The 15,831-nt window shown below is 39.7% G+C and overlaps 1 protein-coding gene across 10 annotated transcripts in view; it reads right to left on the bottom strand.

Moving 5' to 3' along the window:
- Efcab3 (EF-hand calcium binding domain 3) overlaps nucleotides 1-15,831 on the bottom strand; it is a 492,651-nt gene that overhangs the window by 206,030 nt on the left and 270,790 nt on the right. For all 10 annotated transcript variants that reach the window (XM_039086129.2, XM_039086123.2, XM_039086125.2 and 7 more), the window contains 6 exons: nucleotides 14,850-14,903; nucleotides 14,178-14,282; nucleotides 12,233-12,286; nucleotides 11,037-11,141; nucleotides 10,443-10,496; nucleotides 9,558-9,662 (listed from right to left, as the gene is read on the bottom strand). In XM_039086129.2, the coding sequence (XP_038942057.1) occupies nucleotides 9,558-9,662; nucleotides 10,443-10,496; nucleotides 11,037-11,141; nucleotides 12,233-12,286; nucleotides 14,178-14,282; nucleotides 14,850-14,903 (477 nt within the window). The remainder of the gene's footprint in view (nucleotides 1-9,557; nucleotides 9,663-10,442; nucleotides 10,497-11,036; nucleotides 11,142-12,232; nucleotides 12,287-14,177; nucleotides 14,283-14,849; nucleotides 14,904-15,831) is intronic.

The following is a 15,831-nucleotide window of genomic DNA, read 5'->3' as shown; positions in this document are numbered from 1 at the left end:
CACGTATAGACAAAAGTAAATTCTATTGTCCTAAAGAACAGCAGGGAGCCTGTAGCTCACAACCACCTAGAATATATTTTATTAATTACTAGGAAAGAAATAGATGGATCTAAACACAAGGTAATAATGATATGGAAATATTGCATATGTACTATCATACTATATTACATTCACTCGTTCAATTAAAATATTTTTAAAATGAGCAGATTCAGGAAAAATAAAGCTTGAAGTCCCTATACGCTAAAGTCTGCATTCTGCAGTTGTGGCCTACATCACACATCAGTATACAAATCTTAGATGTGAGGGATTCTCTAACAGTAAACAGTATTCTTTATCCTGATTCAGAGCTTGTTCAGTCCAAAACCTTTTGATTTTTAATCACTTATGTCAGAATTGCCTTTTATTTTTAATTATTGTAACCCCCAAAAAAAACATCCATGTCTCATAAAAACTACTAGGTTGTAATGTCCATAAATACATACTGGGACAGAGACACAGTCATCTGCTTGTTCATCTGTGTGTGCTTCTGTGCGACAATAGTAGGGCTACAAATTTATGACTGAGCTCATGTGGTTGGTTGGCCAAGGAGGTTTCACTGAAATCCCCCAAACAAACCAGGCTGTTTGCCAAGACAATGGGTTGCCGTCCACAACCTGATTCTGAGGGATGTGGTGGGGAGAGCATTGCTGAGGACAACACCCACACAACTCAACTCACTGAATATGGAAAAGTAGAGCTAGAGTCTACAAGGAGGCTTCACCCTTACATTCCATTGCCTTTGGGGCAGGTAGGTATTCTATCAAAGGAGAAACATAGACACCAACTATGGTGGTTTGAGTGAAAATGGACCCCATAGGCCCATGAGGAGTGGCACTATTAGGTGTGGCCTTGTTAAAGTACGTGTGACCTTGTTGGAGAAAATGTGTCACTGGAGGGTGGGCTTTGATGTTTTAGATGCTCAAGCCAGGCCTAGTGTTAACACCTCTTCCTGCTACTTGACGATCCAGAGGTAGAACTCTCAGCTATTTTTCCAGCACAATGTCTACCTGAGTGCGTCCATGCTTCCTGCTATGGTGATAATGGAGTTAAGCTCTGAATCCAGCCCCAATGAAAAGCTTTATTTATTTATTTTTATTTATTTATTTTTTTTGGATGTTGAACATTTCTTCAGGTGCTTCTCAGCCATTCAGTATTCCTCAGTTGAGAATTCTTTGTTTAGGAAATGCTTTACTTTGTAAGAGGTGCCATAGTCAGGGCACCCTAAGACACCAACCCAGCCATAAAATCTTTGACCTACTATATGTCCTGCCTTCAAGATATGCTAAGGTGATGGTGGTCTAAGACTTGTGGGAGTAACCAACCAATGTGTGACTTGACTCTTGACGGAACCCATGTCCAGCACTGGGTGACCAAGAACCAGAGACTGGATAGGGTAAAAGCAAATACTACTGCTCTGAGAAAAAGTAATAAAATGATTCCTAATAATATTCTGCTGAGTCATAGAACAGTGCCTTATTCAGCCATCATCACCGAAGCTTCCTCTTGCAGTAGATGGTAACAAATACAGACACTAAATAGTATATACAGAAACAGACCTTGGAAAACACAGGTCAAATAGGCTATCTCCATCGAATCCTTCCCCTCAGAGTTCAGAGAAACCCCTTGGGAGACGGGGCAGAAGGAAGGTAAGAACCAGAGAGGATGGAGGATATCAGGAGAACAAGGCTCTCTGAATCAATTGAGCCAAGCTTCTATGAACGCATAAAGACTGAATCAGGAGCAGGCACCCAGCCTGCATGGGCCTGAACTAGAGCCTCTGTGTACGTATGTATAGCTTTCAGCTTAGAATTTTTATGGGACTCTGAGTGTATGAATGAGTGGGTCTGATTCTTGTGCCTGCTCTTGGGGCTCTTCTCTTTCTGGTGGGTTGCCTTGTCCAGCCTTGAAATGACGGTTATTGTTTTATCTTATTTCATTTTATTTTTGTATTGTTTTGTTATCTCCTAGAAGATTGTTTGTTTGTTTGTTTGTTTTTCCTAATGAGGGATAGAAATGGAGTGGCTTTGGATGGGAAAGGAGGTGGGGAGTGTCTGGAGGAGGAGAGAGAGAAGAAACTGTAATCAAGATAGAGTGTTTGGAAAAAAGAATCTATTTTTCTTATTTTTAACAAGTGAAAATAATCTATAAATTCTTAAGCTCCATTTATGATAGAAAATACTGACTTAAAGATATATATCTAGGCTTTTTGTCTTTGTGATTGTACTTATTATGGTCTGAAGTTGTATTTTGATCCTAAAGAATTTTCAATACAAAATTTAAGGCTCAAACTTAACAGGGATAAAAACTATAAAATCCCAATCTTACCGAAGTCACTAATTTGTTGCAAATTATCTTTAAAGATAATTAAGCCATACGAGTTCATGGTCAGTCACAGTATAAGTGATCAAACTCTTCAATGTGCTCAGAACTATGCTTACAGTCATGCTAAGTACAAATGTAATTCATTCACAAGGACAAGCTTTGGCCTCCTATAAATGCTGGCAAGGTTAAACCTAAGGAAAATAACTAAAAACAAAGTTTAAGATTAGATATACTTAATGGATGGTTGCCTTGTGGAATTACAAATCCATGCCAGTGATATGTTTACAGTATTAGCAAAATGAGAAATATTATTTTGTCTTTTACATCAATAAATGGAGATTTTTTTCCTCACTCCAGGCCTTTCTAGGCATTGAAAACCCAGACCACATAGATTCTTTTATATTTGTAACTACTAAACCTTTATTTTTTAAATATGGTTATTTGTACAACATAACAAAAATGTTAAAAACAGGAATGGGCTTGGAATGCACTTAGCAAGGAAATAGGAGTAAAGTGGAATCAAGAAAGCTTTTCAGGATTTTTTTTTCCTGGTTAATACACTGGCCAAGAAATGCAAGCATAATTAATTATGTGCCCTCAAAGCTCCTTGGAGGGCAAAAAGAGGTAACTGAAACTGCAGTGAATAAGAATTAGATTGTTTTAATGTTTTCATCTATATTTATTTTTTGATACAGCTTTATTTATTTCATGTATGTGAGTACACTGTTGCTCTTCAGACACACCGGTAGAGGTCGGATCCCATTACAGATGGTTGTGAGCCACCATGTGGTTGCTGGGAATTGAACTCAGGACCTCTGGAAGAGCAGTCTGTGCTCTTAACCACTGAGCCATCTCTCCAGCCCCTTGATACAACTTTTGAATCTGACTGTCTGCAGAATGCAGTAAAAACTAAAGCTTTCCAGCAAGTTTTTGCTCTGTGGAAGCATCATACTTTGATGTTGTTCACAGTCTTGTTTCATTTACAGTAGCAGCTGGATATAAACTTTTATACTTCAGGATTTTTTTGTGGTTATTTCTCAGGTACTTCCAAATATCCTGCTACCCTGTAGGAAAGTCTTTTTAAACTCATAATTAAAATTGTCCTGAATTTCAAAAATCCCAAATTCTTAGTTAAAAAGCCCTACTTTAAAAAAATTTAAAGGTCAATGATCATTGTTGATTTAATAGATTTTGTTTGTTGTTTTAGCTTTATGCTTGCCTTTGGTCTGGTAAATGGTCAGATTCTGGCAGGGGAGATACTTAACAGCATCTGTCTTCTATTAAGGAAATCATCTTATATAGTATAAAGACATTTTATGCAGTATTCCAAGCTTCTAGTACATAATTAGTAGTGAATGAATGTAATGTCTGGTTTTGTGTGTCAACTTGACACAAGCTGGAATATTCACAGAGAAAGGAGCCTCCCTTGAGGAAATGCCTCCATGAGATCCAGCTGTAAAGCATTTCCTCAATTAGTAATCAAGGGTGGGAGGACCCACCCATTGTGGGTGGGGCCATTCCTGGACTGGTGGTCCTGGATTCTATAAGAAAACAAGCTGAGCAAGCCAGGGGAAGCAAGCCAGTAAGCAGCACCCTCCATGGCCTCTGCATCAGCTCCTGCCTCCAGGTTCCTGCCTTGTGTGAGTTCCTGTCCTGACTTCCATTGGTGATGAACAGCAATGTGGAAGTGTAAGCTGAATAAAACCTTTCTCCTCAACTTGGTCATGATGTTTTGTGGAGGAATACAAACCCTGACTAAGACAATGGACATCACCTTGATATTTGAAACTATGGCTGCCTGTGTCTTAGATATCTGTTGTCAGGTAGTAGGAACCTGTGCACCGAGTACACTGTAAGGATGCCTCTTCTATGTATCTATCTACAAAGCATGCCCAGGCATGACATGGGGCTCTGGAGGCTCCAGAGAAATACCATTATGTCATATCTGAACTTAAATTTGTCAAATGGCTCTTTATGTATTTTACTTATATGAAGTTTGGAATAATGTATGAAATTTATACAAACAAAATCTATTAAGTTAACAATGGTCATTTACTTTTAAAAATTTAAGAGTAAAGATCAGAGATGGCTAACAGCCCAAGTGACCTCTATGCTATCTGTATGACTGCGTTCACTCCAGATCTTTCCCTAGTCCCTTAAGCTAGCACAGGTAGCTTATCTCTAGAATCCATCTCGTTGGAAGAAATCACATGTACTCTGAGTTGAGTTTAGATGTAGTTTTGCCTCCTTGAGTACTTGGGATGGTTTTGTACCAAGAAACTATTTTCTAAATTGTAGTGTGTTTAAATATGTTGGCAATAAACTGTCTGTCATCAGACTCCTGAAGTTTGAGCCAGCCTGGCTAAGTTGGGAGAGTCAAGTTTTCTTTTTCACCTCTTTGCATATCATTTTGCTGCATAGCTAGGATGCCTGCAGGGATCCTCCCCATCTTTGCTAATTTTTCAAATATTCCCAGTATTAATTTTTAGAAAAGTTTCAGTCACTATGGTAATCTTAAACGACTAATCAAATGTGACTGCTCTCTTTTTGAATCAACCACATTTACCTTGTCAAAGGTAAAATGTCAGTCTCATTTTCCATTGCTTTTGTTTATTTTGCCATCAAATAGTGGTTTGTCAGTCAGACAGTCCCTAAGAAGCTGTGTGGTACTTTGTGGAGTCACAAGGATCACTGAGAGCTTTGCTACAGTGCTATAGAGTGGCTCACAAGAAATTAACCATCCCTAATAGATCCCCTTTATTTATACAGAAAAAGATAGATCATTCAGATATCAGACCTATGTTTCGGTTGTCCCACAGAACAACACTGAACAAGATGGATGAGGTGGTGACCATAGTGGATTGTTTCTTCTGCTGCTGAGATGTCAGATTTATCAGAGAACCAGATGCAGTGACATACACCCGTAATCTGAGAAGTTGGGAGGCCGAAGCAAGAGTGCTAATGAATTTGGAGTCGCAGTCCCTACCCCAAGTAGGGTCAGCCACCTCTTCTTAACAAACCAATCTAAAGAACTGAATTAGGAGAGGGAAGCAGAAAAGCGGATGTATTCGATGTAACCACATTGGGAAGAGGGACAAAGAGATCCAGGACCCTCACGACCTTCTTTAGGGTGCTGAAGAGAGAGACTAAAGTAGAACATTAAAGACATGCGATGTCGAGGTAGCCCCAGTAAAGGCGCGATCCCGAGAATCACTGACCCAACCTTGTCTGGGCTTCAGTCTCACTCTGTAAGGTGGTGGTCAGACAAGTCGTTAGAACCATGAGAAAATCTCTGAGGGAGACAAGTTCCCCTTCTGACTGATGCCTGGTCCTTCTCCCAGCATGAGATTCCTGGGGGGAAATTCATCTTTGGGGGAATTTATTGTTTCAATAGTTTGATGGTCAGATTGAGAGCCACAGGACCAGTTTTAGAATGTCATTATTTCTGACATCCAGTTACAGGAGAACCATAAATATGAATGATACTCTCCTTGGTTATCTAGAGAGAACCTGTCTCAAATAAGCAATTATAACAAAAATAATTAGCAAAGGCTTTGAGTGATTGAATCTCTGCTCCTGGAAGGAAGTGTAATCCCAGATGAATGGAGAGAGAAATATTTAGTGGAGATTGGTAACTAATTAAACAGAGAGTAAGCAGGAAGAAAAAGACAGTGAACTTGAAGCCAATAAAATGGAAAGTAAGATAAACTGAAAACTAAAAGAAAAAGGAGCTTTGGAAAACAGGCACGTAAAAGATCCAGACATGTTGCATTGTTGGGGTTTGAGGGAAAGAGAAAGAACATACCCACAACAAACAACCGCCACCACCAACAACTAAAGTTGGACTGATGCCAGGACTGACAGACTTTCCTCCCTAGGAAGCTATTATGAATTCCCTGTGTGGTTAAGAAGGGTCGCATAACAAAGAACATCCTACATCCCAAGCAGAGAGGGAGACATCTGTGAATCAAGACTTAACAAGGGAGCTAAGTGGGAAAAGCTGAAAAGCGTCAGAGCAAGTTTATAACACCAATTCCAGTTCCTCTGGGAGAGGTAGTGAGGAGGGGGAACAGACACAAGGGCAGGTGAGCATCCTAGAAGCTAAATGGACTGGTGGTTCTAACTATGGGAGAAGCCTATAGTTCTGCAAAGTGCTAGGTCCCAGGTGGTGGGGGATTTGGTGGGGTTGTGTCACTACTTGTGTGATAACACTGGAAAAGAAATATATTTGTCCCTCGCCACATCTCAGAAACCTATAGCCAGCTGCCATCGTGTTGGGGGAGGTATTGTTTGAGACTCAGATACTCTTTGGATCAGGAACCAAGAATCAATCTCAAGTCACAGACACCTCCAGTCTCAGTGTGTAGGTGAGAGGTAGCCACAAAGGGAGGATGGAGGGTCAGAGGGAGAGTCATGAGTTTAGGCATGGTAGAGCTTGGAAGGTGTGATGACTGGAGCCAAGGGCACCACAGGTTCTGGAGACTGTCACAGACTTGAGATCTCTGAAGCTATCACCAGATGATTTCTTCCTTACAGTAATGTCTCCTGGATGATCACCTACAGTGTAGTCCTGGGCAGCTCTGAGATGTAACTCTGGTTCTGTAATACCTCTTCGTCTCTACAATCTCCTCCCCCTGCACTGTGGTTTGTTGCCAGACAGAATCTAAAAGCACTGAGACCCCCAGGTAGAGTGCTGGCCTTCTTCAGGGCTCTCTCTCCATATAGAATTCAGTACTTTGCCTTCCCCATTTCCTGAAGCACATGGGGGACACCTCTGACCTTGGGTGTTTGTTGCTGTATGTATAGACTGGTGGGCTTGTGTGGTGAGTGGGAGCTTGCTGGACTCACAGGCTTTGAAGCACACTGGGGTGGGGCTCCTGCACCAGTGGCTCCTAGTAAGCAAAGAAAGGAATCTTGTAAAGTAGGCCTAACCTGAAGGTAAGACCTGCCCTTTCAGTGGCCGCTCCTCAGTCTGTGTCAGTAATAACTAAAATAGATTCTAGCTATGAATTGTCACCACCCAGCACGCCGGGCAGAGTCTAAGAAAATGGCTCCCTTGGTTTTGTTCAGTAAATACATTTCCTCCTGTCTTCTACTCATTCTTATGTGGACTTCTGTTTCAAATCCAAGATGGCCCCTCTATCCAACATTTGAGGAGAAGGGAAAAAACAAGATGAGGCCTCCCTGGTTAAGGATGTTTCTAGAAAATAACACTTCTGACTTTCATTAGGCAGAACACATCATCTTACCACAGGTAGCTTCAGTGGAGATAGGAAATGTAGTACTTATCCTAGACAACCATGAACCCAACTGAAACAAGGTTTCTGACACTGAAGAGGAAGAACAACAAGATGTGGGACTTGGGAAGGAGATCGGTACCCATAATTCTTAGCTCTAACACGATGTTTTAAGTGTTATTTCTTTTGTTAAATTTCTGAGTGGAACATGCCAAAGATAGAAAAAAGGACATTTTAAAATATGTATTTTAATTATGCATGTGTGTCAGCATGGGGCATAAACACACACATGTTCAGGTGCCCATGGAAGCCAGAAGAGGGCAATGGATCTCTAAGAGCCAGAGTCCCAGACAGTTGTGAGCTACCCCATGGGGTGCTGGGAAATGAACTCTGGTCCTGAGCAGAATCATTGCATGAGCTTAACTGTTCACTCACATCTTCAGCCCAGAAAACTAATTTTGAAGTTTCAAAAGGCTTTGCTCTTGCATGACCATGCACTGAGAAATAAATGCCACGAGAAAAGTAACACAGACTGGAATTTTTGCTAACTTAGAGGATAGGCAGACAGGTGTAAAATTGAATGTGTAAAATCTCACATATGTGTATAATTAAGACTGTGAGAGGATGTCCGTGACCCTGATAACAAAGATGCTGTGAAGTCTGGATTGTCACTCGAAAGCACCTTCTCTGATCGGTCTTCCCAGGGCCCTGAAAACAATGTACTTACGGTTTGAATCAGTTCTGAACTTTAGATAGATCATTCCAGCAGTCTGGTAGACAATATGGGAGGGGGAGGTGAGGGCCACAGAGAGGAAGCAGCAGTGGTGGTGAACGGAGAGCTCAGGGGTGAAGAACACTTACAGCTCTTGAAGAACATCCAGGTTCAGGATGGGCAGATCCGAAGTACCTGACGCTTTCTTCTGGACTCTGTCTATGGCCGATACGTTCATACGTATGTGCTCACACACAGACACATACCCATATTTTAAAATTTAAATAAGTCTTTAAAAATGAGGCTGGAGAGATGGTTCTGCAGTTAAAATCCTGGGCTGCTCTTCCAGAGAACTCAAGCTCTATTCCCAGCACTCACATAACAGCTCGAAAACTTTCAACAACTCCAATTCCAAGAAACCTAACATCCTCGTGTGGCCTCTGCAGGCACCAGACACTCACATAGTGCACTGACATACGTGCAGACAAATGAACCCACACGCATAAAATAAAATTAAAATAATAAGTTGAAACAGATACGCAAAAAGACAACGTGGAGAGAAGAGTTGTGTTGCTATTCTGAGACCACCAACTGGAAGTGACAGGCTTGAAATGTGGCCCGTGCTAGTAGGACAGAACTTAGGGGTAAACTGAGGAAATATGCATAAGTGTTTAAGGCAACCTCGGGAGCAAGGGGAAGAATGGCCAAGAGGAGGAGAGTATAGTTACGTTTGGGTAAATATGTGGCAAGCAGCCATCAGGAAGATACCAGAGAGTAAGCTTGGCAGCAAGGGGATCAATTTCAATGTGGTAATGTTGAGATTGGGTTTCAAAAGGATTGTTTAAGGGTTAGGTCTGGTCAGCATACAGTTGTGTAATCCCAAGGTTCAGCATAGACTGGAATAGAGACATGGACCTGAAAGTTCCTGAGTGACAGGGAAAGGGGCTGGTTGAGGGATAGTGTTTATTGAGTTCATGCTTTCTTTTGAATCTTGTGTTTTACTCTCTGAATGTCTAGCTCTGTTCCTTGGCCGTTTTTGGAGGTTAGATAGTAATCATGGTGTTACCCCTGGTGTATCTTAATCTATTACAGAAGGGATGGGTAATTTGGGGTTTTAATAAAATAATAGGATTTCTATTTTTTTTGTCTTCCTCCAACGTCTTTTTTGAGAAAAGAAAACTTTAATAATCCTTATATAGCTTAGTGAAGACACAACAGGAGACACAGCAGTTCTATAACAGGCTCACCATCAACTGGCAGGGTTTCTATTAGGTCTTTAAGCTCGTCGTCTGTGAGTCTAATCTCCATATTGTCCAAGACGGTGTCCATGTTACTGACATCAACTTTCCCTTCTTTGAAAAACATTAAATTAGAAATGCACGGAAAGCGAATAATTAAAACATTTCTTTCACCATTACATGCCATTGTTTAATTTTTTTTCTCTTTTTTCTTTTTTTCGGAGCTGGGGACCGAACCCAGGGCCTTGCGCTTGCTAGGCAAGCGCTCTACCACTGAGCTAAATCCCCAACCCCACTATTGTTTAATTTTAATATGACCCTACGCTCATATTAAAATTAAAAACTTGATGATTCACACATTTATATCACAATATGAACACAATATGAATAGTCTGACTCTGTGCTCCAGAGGGCAGAGTTAGTAGAGTTTAAACACTAAAATCAGAGCCTCTCTCTCTCCCTGAGGTTTGTGGTTGACTCAAACCTACACGGGACACTGCTCACTGAACATTTTTACGCCTCTTTCCCAGCAATACTTTTGAACAATAAAGCCTATTTGTGTTTTCTGAGGCTTTGAGTTAATTATTATCGAGACTGCTTGCTGAATTAAAAAACAAACAAACGAGATCCCGGGAACTTTGACCTTTCTTTTCACTTTTGCTGCAAAAATACATGAAGTCATTCTTTTGAAGTAAAACTTGAAAAATTCCAAATTTATTTTTGCTTAAGCAAAGATAGTGTCTAGGATACTATTTGTCAAATTACAAATATATACTTCAAAATTTAAGGAAATGAGCTATAAATAAGAAATGGGATTTCCTATCTAATGAGTTACTATCTGGACCACGAGGTTCCTTGAGAAAATTCTGTTTTCTTACTAATTCTCTAGCTTACCTTTGAGAGTCTTTATTTCATTCAACAATCTATTCTGGAATACCATTTCATCATCTATAATAAAATAATATCATATTTTTGTAATATAAAATCATAAAAACTATACATTTGTCATGAATATTAATGTTTTATTTCACAACAGAAATACTATTAAAGACAGCATTTACATGTATTATGATTATATAGAATTGAAACATATTTCCTTAAATATTTATACTCCACTGCCCTCAAATATACATGAATTTGGGAAAGGGAAATTTTTGCTTCCTGATAAATCTACAGTCTCGCATTGGCCGCATTTTTAGTTGTTCTATAGTGTGTGAAACGCACACATATTTAGTAAACTTCTACAATAGTGAAACACATATTATTTTCTCCTTTTATTTCCTTCCTAGTTTCTCGTTCCTCTTTACTTTCCCCATATTTTCGTGTTTATAGAACCCAAAGCCTTTTGCATAGCTCTAATAGCACCAAGGACTTACGGTTAAATTTATACTCCAGCAATTTCCACAGAGAATTAAGTAGGAAAGTCTAAAGCTTCTTCACTGCCCACTGATACCCATGGGTGATGCTTCATTAGTGTTTGAGGCTTACCGTCCACAGGCAGGACCTGCGCCAGATCCGAGATCGCCTTCTCTGTGAGCTCAATGCCCATGCTTCCCAGAATGTATTTGAGATCATTGATATCAATTTTATTACCTTTGAAAAGACAGCAGTATTGTCATTAGGTAAACCAGATATTTAGCCATGCTTGTAAGGCATGTTGTACAAATTAAAGTCTAATGTTTAGATAACATTTATCTACATAAAACCGATAGAAGAAACATTTTAAAATTATCCTGACTGGTGGTTTGAATAAGAGATTTTTTTTTTAAATTTTGGAGACCTGACAAAATGACAGGGATAATGCATATATAACTCAGAAATTTAGGAGCCTAATCAGAAATAAATAGACATTTCTACAGGTATAATTCTTTTGATTTAAAACACAAGATTTAATGTTATAAGCTGGCTGGTGGCAGCACATATTGGGAGGGGTGGTGGAGGAATAGGGGGGTGGAGAGCAGAGGATCTTTTAGTTCCAGGCTAGCCTGGTCTACAGAGTGAATATTCCAGGATAGCTGGAACTACATAGAAAAATCTTGTCTCAAAAAAATGAAAAAAAATCAATAAAAAAATAAATCACTGTAACAACATTTTGAATCTTCAAAATTTGTCCCAAATTTATCTTACCATTTGCTATGTTTCTAGTATATATGTCTATGTATGTAAAATAATATGTGTGTATATTTATATCATAGTAGACAAAATCCCTCTAACTATAGAGTATCTCCAGAAATGAGAAAAAGTGGTTCCAAGAAAAAGCAAATAGCATTTCAGTACTAAAATCTTGATAACCTATCGATGGAGTATCAGAAACAATAGCAAATTAATTTTTAAATTGTTTTAAATATGTGTGCGGATGGTACATTTGCCTTTCCCTCCCTCTCCCTCCCTCTCCTTCCCCCCCTGGCAGCAAGCCCCCAGGGTCTACTTGTCTCTGCCCCCATCACGTTGGGTATATATGTGTGTTCCATACCCTACTTCTATGTGGATGCTAGGGATTTAATTCAGTTTCTCACACTTATATGAGAAACTCTGTACACACTGAGTCATCTCTCCAGGCACCAGGGCAAATTATTCCTTAGCAATGAGCAAAAATGCAGACTCTAAAAGCAGGTGTATATGACTGATAAAAGCCGTTTAATACAGCACAGTGTAAGAGTTTCAGTTATGTTAATCTTACCCACCTGTATAAGCTTCCATTACATCAACCAAGTTTTTCATTTCAATTTCTCCAGCATCTGTAAGAAAATAAGCATTTATATATGGACATGATTCCCAAGATTCAGAAAGCATGAATCACGACATTAAGTTAAGTAGTATTTAGATGCTCTAGCATTTTAACGTATTTTAAATACTTCATATGCATGCTTTTATGATGAGAATGTTAAAAAAATCTACGTTCATCGATTTAAAAATACACACTATTATTTTTCTGTCTTTAACTTTTTTGAGATTATAATATATACACATATATTCCTAAATATGACCTCCTCAGTCTGTATAATGTTACTTGCATGTATGTTTTCAGGGCTGATCATTTGATATTGGATAACCAGTTGGTGTGCTCTCCCCCAGGGAAGACTCATTTGTGGCATTCTTTAATTGCTCATAGCTCTTTGTGTAGGGTGGCGGCCTCATGGGCTTTACCATCCACTTTGCCATTTCCACTGGAGTTGTACTGCAAAAGTGTATGCTATTACTAACTGTACTAAACATGAACGACTCAGTAGTGCTCCTATGAAGCCAGAACTTTGAACCCTTTGAACATATCTCCCTTCCTTTCTTACCCCAACTCACTCCAATCTGGAGCCTCCTTTTGGTTCTATGCGTTGTCTACTTCAAAATCCAACCCAGACATAGACAATCAGCACCTGCCTTTGTGTGTCTAATTTTCCTCCACTGGGGTGATTTTCTGGGGTGCCCTCTCACGGCACGAAAAATGCGAACAGAGCTGGGCTGTGCATCTAGGGATTCGCTGCTCTCTTCTAGGTCTCCTGGGCACTTGAGTATGTCTATGGTATTGTCCGCAGTGTCTCTCCTATTTCTTACTGATTTTGTATATTTTAGCTTTCTTACTTTTTCTTAGGTCAGCTAGTTTAGTTAGGTCAGCTTTAAGCTTGTCAAGTCTATGTTTTCAGAAGTTCAACCTTTAGCTTTGCTGACTTCCCCATGGCTTTCCTAGGCTGTCTTTTGCTGACTCCTGCTGTACTCTTTATCCATATCCTTCTCTGTCTGCACTAAATTTCTCTTTAGCCCTCTGAGGTGTGGAGAGCCTTTTGGGGCCACTTTCTTCTAGACACTTGGCAGGAATTTGGCCAGGACAAAAGAAGTAAACTCAAGGCAGGAATCTGACTTTGGGCCAGGACTCAGGAAAAAGGCCCAGATTAAGTACATTTGAGTTAATGCAAAACTCAGAGCAGGCTCAGTGGAGACCTATGTGGCATCCTTTGTCTTGGTCGTCCTGACTAAGCCCCTAGAAAGGTGTTTACAGGATTTTGCTTATTGCCTGGCTTGTTCCTTGACCCAGACCTGATCTTATTATAATGCATGTCATTAAAGTAGTATAAAAGCAGACTGGAAAACAGTAAATCCGCTTCAGCCTCAGAACTGGCTGGAGTCATGTTATAATGTTGTCTAATTGTCCTTTTTCTTTTTAATCCTCACTCCTGCCCTAGAGAACCTGTTGGTTGACTGAGCTGGCTTGGTCACTGAGGCATAACTCTGGGTTGTCTATTTGAGATATATCTTCTTTTAAAAAGTAGTCAGCAGGGGTTGGGGATTTAGCTCAGTGGTAGAGCGCTTGCCTAGGAAGCGCAAGGCCCTGGGTTCGGTCCCCAGCTCCGAAAAAAAGAACAAAAAGAAAAAGTAGTCAGCAATCTTTTCTCGTTCTCCTCTGGGAAGGGTTGAAGGAGAAAAGGGAAGTGGGTATAATCTAAATATATCTTATCCATGCATGAAATGACAAAGGAATATAAATAAGAATGTATAATGAACAACAAAATCTACTATATATGCCACCACCACCATCACAACAACAACAACAACAACAACAAAACCAGTCTAAACAAACAAACAAAAAGCTCGAATTCCAGTATGCCCGGGCTGTAAGAGCTTTCTTTATGTACTGACCGCTCACTGGCAAGCTCTTGGCCATGTCTTTATATTCCATGTCTGTAAGTTTCGCCCCCATGCTCTTCACCACCGTGTCCAGTTTGTTGGCAGAAACTTTCCCTCCTTAAGGTGGGGGGAGGGAGATCATGAAGAAAAATCAGTGACAAAATGTGACAAATCCAGTTCTTTCCTGGCTATCACAGGTTTCTCAGTATGAGGTTAAAGGTCCATAGAGGTCAAGGTAAGTGCACAAAGTCATAACACAGTGAAAGTAGAATGTATTTTCTGAGTTTTTTTTTTTTTTTTTTTTTTTAGAATCATCAGAAGGACACAAAGAAATGCCCACTGAGGATTCTGAAAAGTGTGCTGATCATCGTTTCTCTGATGTCTCCATAAACTTCCCGAGCTCTAGAACAGATTTTTAAATTGTTAGTACTACTTTTCGTTTGTTATTCATTGTTCAGGCTTCCACTTTATTTCCCGCCTTGCCAGTGACTTGAAAATCCTGCGCTCAATGGTGCACGTATCCGTTGGAAAGTCAACGGGACTAGGTGCTAGGATGCAGGCAGCAAACGCAAATGAGCAGGGGACACACAGACACATGGCAGACTGAAGAACTGGTGCTTCAGTTAAGTATAAAGGGTTATAAATGGAAGATATTGATATCGGATTTAATTGCTTATCACTTACTTTTAAGAGACTTCACAGTGCCCATCAATCTATTATGGTAGAAATTTCCATCCGCTGTAGGAGAAAGCACAGTTTAGATCAATGTAGGATGAGTTGAAGTCACTCTTTGGACCTTTAGCTATTGAGCCATCTCTCTAGCCTTCAAGGGTAATATTTTGACCTAACGCAGTTTATTACCGTATTTTTAAAACAGGCAATTTATATAGCTCTAAGTATGAAAGGCAAAGTTTAAAACTCTCACAAAAAAATAGGATATTTTTTATGACTTTGCAGTAAAAATACATAAAAATTCAAATCTTAAAAAGGAATCTACATAAATTTAAAGGGCATATGAATACAGATGAAAATGTAAAGCCATGTCAACATCAAGGAATATTTTTAAAAATATAAACAAAAAATTAGTATTTAAAACAGGAAAACAGGGCTGGAGAAATGGCTCAGCAGTTAAGAGCACTGACTGCTCTTCCAGAGGCCCCGAGTTCAATCCCAGCAACCACGTGGTGGCTCACAATCATCTGTAATGAGATCCGGTGCCCTCTTCTGGTGTGTCTGAAGACAGCTACAGTGTACTACTCAGATACATAAAATAAATAATTCTTTAAAAAAAAAAAAGCAGGAAAGCAAAGAGAGCCACCTTTCTTGACCCTGATTTATAAATGCAGTTTTACTGGTGCATAGCTATACCCTTTCAAAAATAAAACTATGAACCGTGAGTAATTTTGGCTTACATTAAGAAGGCTGAGCAGTTCTGATAGAGGTGGTAAAGCCTAGTGTATTTGCCATCGAGCTTTTTGCCCAAATCATGTGCTTGCTTCCTAAAGGATGTTTACAGAACAGTGAGAAAAACAGATGCCAACTAGGAAAATATAGGGCAAAAATCACAAGATGGGCTCTTTGCAAAGGACAAAACAACTATTGAGAGATCTATGAAAGTCCTCATGGAAATAGCAGTTTTAAACCCCATGGATTAAGGGGTATTTGA

The sequence above is a fragment of the Rattus norvegicus genome, chromosome 10 (genome assembly GCF_036323735.1).
Source record: "Rattus norvegicus strain BN/NHsdMcwi chromosome 10, GRCr8, whole genome shotgun sequence".
Lineage (NCBI taxonomy): Eukaryota > Metazoa > Chordata > Mammalia > Rodentia > Muridae > Rattus > Rattus norvegicus.
This window is presented reverse-complemented; position numbering and strand designations above follow the sequence as displayed.